General features: G+C 45.0%; 1 protein-coding gene across 1 annotated transcript; it reads left to right on the forward strand.

The window, feature by feature from the left end:
• The first annotated feature begins 790 nt into the window (after positions 1-790).
• Positions 791-5,515, forward strand: LOC111401252. Its single transcript, XM_023028906.1, has 4 exons — positions 791-1,004; positions 1,457-3,317; positions 3,399-3,766; positions 3,845-5,515. The coding sequence occupies exons 2-4, from the start codon at positions 2,894-2,896 to the stop codon at positions 4,403-4,405; spliced, it is 1,353 nt and encodes a 450-aa protein (XP_022884674.1). The 5' UTR covers positions 791-1,004; positions 1,457-2,893; the 3' UTR covers positions 4,406-5,515.
• The last annotated feature ends 1,042 nt before the right edge of the window (positions 5,516-6,557 follow it).

Consider the following 6,557-nt stretch of genomic DNA (forward strand, 5'->3'; position numbering starts at 1 on the left):
CACTCATTTACCTGTACACATCCCACCCAACCACGATCCCTAACTCCACAAGATTTCGTCGAAATAAGCACCCAAAACCCAACTCATGAACTCAAAAATTGTTGGTAACTCCTCCTCCGATCACACCCACCATCGCGGACAATCATCGGTCGACTTCCACAATCCAGCGCATCTAATCTGATTATGGTATTTCAAAAAAAAAAAAAAAAAAAAAAGGACAAGCAATCAATGCACTTTTTTACATCTCTCATTTTCTTCTTCATCTTAGACCATCATTTTTTTTTTTGAAATTGGCGTCTGTTTCAGATTTGAGCTTCTGTGGTGTTGATGCTTGGTGGCGAGATAGGGAAAAGTAATTATGGGGGTGTAAATAGGAGCTGAGATGGGGAATAGATGATGGTGATTTTTTGTGGTTTTGGTGTGTCGATTCTATGGTGGTGGTGCTAAGGTTTAGGTGGGGTCTTTGTTGGTGGTTGTGGTGATGGTAGGGAGGTTGTGCTAATGGTGGTGTCGACGACGGGGAGGCTATGCAAGAGGAGGTGGCATGCTAACGGTTTATTTTTTTAGTTTATTTTGTTTTATTCCATCTCTTTTTTAAAATTATTTTATTTTATGTATAAATAACAAAATTATCATCATACCCATTTCAATTTGGTCAAAATTAGTTAATGTCCATTCTTGTTAGTCAGAACAAAGCTATTTGTACCTGTTTCTTTACATGTTGGGTGACACGTTGAGGTGGAAAGTAGCTGAATCAATTCGAAATCTCTACACTTTTGGGCCGGGTATGAAAAATAAATCGGGTCACTCAAATTCAAGCCAAAATAACCCAAAAGCATTCTCGTTGCAGACCTGAAGCCGCGGGAAAAACTCTCTCACTTGTGCCCACTTCCTACTGTACACGTCGGCGGCTCTCCAACGTCATCTTCATTCCAACGACGGGTTCATTTTGGAAGCAAAGAAGAAGCCAAAATCTTTTTTGGTTTGAAGAGATGTCAGACAAAGTTATTTCCCTTCCTCATTTTCCCCAAATCTTGTCTGATTCTCTTCTAATACAGAGTGCTCAGTATGTAACCTGAAATGTGATTCTTGCATACTAGTTTAAAATATTTCATTTTGTGTGGGCTTTTAAATGGAAAGATAAAGACAAAATCTAAGTAATGTGGCTTGTTTATTAACAAACAATTGGGAAAAATGAGAATATATGTTCATTTTAATTTAACTGCTCACAGAATATTCACATTTTAGATTTACAGAATATTTTTGTCCAAAACTTGTTGACCAATTTTAGAATTCACGTTTAAATCACCTATTTTTTTTCCTACTATTAGATTTGAGATGAATTAACATTGAGGTTCATATATGTAAAAGGGAAAAATTATATGCTGATAATTTTGTTACCTCATATTATTATTAATATTATTATTAAATTTGTACCCTTGATTTGTTATCGCAGGGAAAGGAATTTCGAAAGAGGTGGATGACAATAAGTTGTTAGAAACGGATAATGACAAGATTTTGGAAAGTGCGGACTTAGCTGATGATGGAATTGTAGGAGTAGATGGTGTGATTGTGCCTAAGGTCGGTGATGCTACCAAAAATCGTACCTGTAGATTTCCCGAGCTTGATGACTGATTATGAGCACGAGCGTGATCTTTCGATACCTGAGACAAAGGCAACGAGGTGTGTTCTCGTCGCCCCTCCGATGCTTAAGTCAGAAAGGGAAATATATGCGTGAGGCTATGTGCTGAAGAACAATGTAAAACGTACCTGAATAATGGCCCAAGGTTCTGCTTTTATAGGAGTAGGTAGTGTACTCCTAGTAGGATTGTGTTGGTTGGATGTTTTAATCCAAGGGAATTTCTATTATAAAGAGTGTCCTACTTGTGATAGAATTGTTTGACAAGTGGTGTCAGGTTTGGTGTAGAATCCTTGGGTGCTTAGGTTTGTTAGTTAGGCACCTAGGTCTAGGAGGCATGTTGGTGGTGTATGTCTCGAGGACTATTCTCGAGGTTATTGAGAGAATGTAAATGTGTCCTCGAGGTATCTCGAGGACTATGATATCTCGAGGACTTAGGATGACCCCGAGGACCATAGAAGAGAAATGAGGTAGGAGTATATATTGAGTCCTCGGGGATATACTCCTTGGGGTATATCAATATTGGCATAGTCACTGGCCCCCGTGCACTCGTCCTAGAGAACGAGCTCTTAGGATGGGGTGCACATGGGTTATGTCATTTCTCGAACCTTCGTCGAGAAGTGATGGCTGATGATACAGGTTGAGATATGACCGTTGCAGAGAGTGGCTTGGATCTGTGACACGTGTCTTCGTGGACGGTCGTAGATAGCGACCTTTGGCCTCCCATCGTTTTCACCTATAAATACTATTGTTCTCACCTTCATTTTTCACTTTTACCCACTGTAAATCAGAGTTCTGCGAGGTCGTGCTCGAGAAAAACACTTTGGGAACTTCTCAAGTCGTCGGGAACTCCAGGTAAGGCTCGAGACTTTAAGTTATTCATAAGCTAGGTCTTAAGTTTGTTAAGTGATGTCGAGTAGTGAGGGTCGAGAATCTTCTAGCAGTTCTAGTAGTAGTGAGGACGTAGGGACCTCGATAATACCGACGGCTATTCCCCTAGAGGCTACTCCCGAGGCCCAAGTTAATATGGTTTTTGAGTATCCCGACGAGCCCTGCAGGCTTAAAGAGCACACAGTCATAGCTGCAGCTAGGGAACACGGTTTAATGCCTAACTGCGATGTTAGATTCCCAGACCCCGAGGATAGGATTATTCGAGCATGACGAGGGGAGTTCGTTATTTTTAGGGAGACCCTTAAGGCTGGCTTTAGGTGGCCCCTTCACCCCTTCTTTATTGCTTTATTAGTCGAGCACTCCATGTGCCCGGGGCAATTAGTGCCCAACGCCTGGAGGATGCTCGTTTACTTTTTTATAGCATGTAGATACTTAGGTATCGAGCCCAACGTTAGCCTCAGCAAGTTAGTGTTCGAGCTTAAGAAGCATCCTCGATACACTTGTTTTGGCTATCTCTCGACGATTGGGGGCTTTAAAGTCCCGAGGATGGCGAGCTCTTTAAAGGGGTGGAGGGCGGGGTGGTTTTATGTTGTAGCCCAAGAACCCAATCTTCCTTTCTGGCCTGATTGGGGAATCCCCGACGCCGAGAAGTTCTGTGAGGGCCAGGTGTATCCGGATGTTTTGGAAGAGCATAGGAGGATGCTGGTCGGGCTCAGCCCCCTTTTCTCGACGATGAAGGAGATTGGGGAAGAGGTTTTAGACCTGGCAGATATTAGAGGCGTCGAGGGTAGGGATGTTCCTTTATTGTTATTTTTTGAAAGATACCCTGACCTTGTGCTCGTTCTAAAATGTTTGTAAATATTTGCAGGTATGTCTTTTGATCCTCGGGCTCTCCGGAACTTTGTCAGCACAAGGGGAGGCGCTCCTCCACAGGGGCAGCCCTCGAGGAAGAAAAGCAAGAAGAGGCCTCGAGGGGCTCCTGAGGGTGTGAGGGGGCCTGGCGAAACTTCTCGAGCACATCCAGAAGTCTCTACCCCTCTGCAACCGAATCTCAGATCTCCGACTCCTCGGGTCGTCACTCCTCGGCCTCCTTCTGAAGTGGTTGACCTTGAGGATGAGCCGTCTCTCACCGGGGACTTTGGGACTTGCCACCTCGCTCCTGAGCTCGTAAACAAATACAAAGAGGAGGTCAAGCTCGAGGATGGGATGAAGGTCCTCGAGGGTCTTACAGTGAAGGTAATCTTCGAACCTTTGATTTTAACCTCCAGTTTATTGGTCGAGCTTAACACTTGACATTTTCTTCATTTTTTCCAGATGTTGAGTATAGCTCGAGGACTCTCTCTGCAAGGGCTCGAGGAGGCCAAGAGGGCAGCTGGGGTCGAGACGTCCATGGCCTCTAAGGACAGCAGGATTCAAGACCTCGAGGCCCAGGTCGAGGTTTTATTGAAGGAGCGTGATGACGCGAGGAGGGAGGCTGCAAAGGCCGGGGATGACTTGGTTGCAGCAAAGGATGAGGTCGAGGGGGCGAGGCTCGAGCTCATCCAGAAGTCAGAGGATTTCGGGCGCGAGCTCGAGGCTGTCAGGGAGAGGACTTGGGAGGAGTTTAAAACCTCCGAGGACTGCGACAAGATAAAAGGGGAGTATGCGTCGGGGGCGTACTTCCATGCTCTGAAAGAAGCCCGGGCCTTCCTCAGGCAGAAGTTGCCCGACGTCACTCCAGACGACCTGAAGACGGTGCCTTCCATTGCTGATACATTGGAGCTCTCGGGTTCGGAAGATGGAGGAGGATCGGGTGGAGATGATGAGGAAGGTCTTGAGGACGACGTTGAGATCGACATTAGCAACCTCGACCCTCCTCTTGGCCACATTGGATGACATCCCCACCCCGATCCTTTGTAATTTTTTAATTTTGACAATGTAAATTGATCGAGGATTATGTATAAACTTTAGTTAATTTATTCGAACTATTTATCTCGACCCCTTGGACTTCATACAATCGAGCAATCAAATTCGAAACTTACTGCTCACGCGATATTGAAGTGTTTACTCGAGGATTCCACAACTCGAGCGTATTTAAGAGATTAAAAGGTGAGACGTACATTCTTGAGCACAAAAATATGATGATGGGACATTCTCGAGGACAGTAAACCTCGAGAACAATTAGTCTTAAAAAATGAGGCCATTCTCGAGGACCGTAGTCCCGAGCACAATCAAATTTTAAAAATTGAGTGACATTCTTGAGGACTGTAACCCCGAGCAAAACCAAACTTTAAAAATTGAGTGATATTCTCGAGGACTGTAACCCCGACCATTACCAAACTTTAAAAATTGAGTGACATTCTCGAGGACTGTAATCCTCGAGCACAACTAAACTTTAAATTGTGACATTCTCGAGGACTGAAATCCTCGAGCACACCAAACTTTAAATTGTGACGTTCTCGAGGACTGAAATCCTCGAGCACACCAAACTTTAAATTGTGACGTTCTCGAGGACTGAAATCCTCGAGCACACCAAACTTTAAATTGTGACGTTCTCGAGGACTGAAATCCTCGAGCACACCAAACTTTAAATTGTGACGTTCTCGAGGACTGAAATCCTCGAGCACACTAAACTTTAAATTGTGACATTCTCGAGGACTGAAATCCTCGAGCACACTAAACTTTAAATTGTGACATTCTCGAGGACTGTAATCCTCGAGCACAACTAAACCTTAAAAGTTGGGTTGTGATTTCCTCGAGGACCGTGATCGTCGAGCACACTAACTTTAAAGGGTTGTAATGTGAGATTCTCAAGGGTGTCCAAAATAATGTGGGATTTTTGTATGTCCCTGGGCGATACCTTAATGGTTTACACTTGAGTACATGATCAAGGCCTTTTGTGCTTGCGTGGGGCAAGGCTTTGGTGCTTGCTTGAGGCAAGGCTTTTTAATGTGCTTGCGTGGGGCAAGGCTTTTTAATGTGCTTGCCAGGGGCAAGGCTTTTTGATGTGCTTGCCAGGGGCAAGGCTTTTTGAGTGCTTGCCTGGGGCAAGGCTTTTTAATGTGCTTGCCTGGGGCAAGGCTTTTTGAGTGCTTGCCAGGGGCAAGGCTTTTTGAGTGCTTGCCTGGGGCTTGCCTGGGGCAAGGCTTTTTGAGTGCTTGCCTGAGGCAAGGCCTTTTATTGGCTTGTCAAAGACAAGGCTTGAAGGGGCTTGCTTGAGGGCAAGGCTTAAATTGGCTTGTCAAAGACAAGGCTTGAAGTGGCTTGCTTGAGGGCAAGGCTTAAATTGGCTTGTCAAAGACAATGCTTGGAGGGGCTGTTATACCCGATGTTTTGGATTTATTAATTGTTTGGACTGGACTTGGATTTATATTGCATCCAAGCTGCTTACGTACCCAAACGGGATCAAGTCGAACGTAGTTCATTACAAAAGAGAACGAAAAACATGCATGGGCACGCAGGCCCGCTAAACTAGAAAAAGAAAATCTCCTCAAAGGCGTCGGGAATTTTACTTGTAATATATTTTCAGATTGTCAGCATTCCAGGGCCTCGGAAGAGGCCTACCCGAAGTGTCTCTTAGGCTGTATGCTCCTTTGCGAACCTGCCGTATGACCTCAAAGGGCCCTTCCCAGACGGGCCCGAGCTTCCCTGGGGGGTGGCCTGCTGCTTCGGCCCTCCTCAAGACCAAATCGCCAGCTCTGAACCTCCGAGCCTTGACTTTGCGATTAAAATGTTTTGCTGTCTTTACTTGGTAAGAGGCCACTTTTATAGCGGCTTGCTCCCGTACTTCTTCCAAGAGATCAAGATGTTCAATTGTATGCTCCGAGGTTTCTGGCACGAGCCTCCTATGGCATGGCAGTCTAATTTTCACTGGGACCATTGCTTCAACGCCATAGGCTAACATAAAAGAGGTTTCTCCTATGGTTGTCCTATGAGTTGTTCTGTAAGTCCAAAGTATAGAAGGCAGCTCGTCGGACCAACAACCCCTAGCATCCCTTATTCTTGTTCGGAGGTCTTGCAATATGATTCGATTTGTTACCTCGGCCAG

The sequence above is a fragment of the Olea europaea genome, chromosome 1 (assembly GCF_002742605.1).
Source record: "Olea europaea var. sylvestris chromosome 1, O_europaea_v1, whole genome shotgun sequence".
Taxonomy (NCBI): Eukaryota; Viridiplantae; Streptophyta; class Magnoliopsida; order Lamiales; family Oleaceae; genus Olea; species Olea europaea.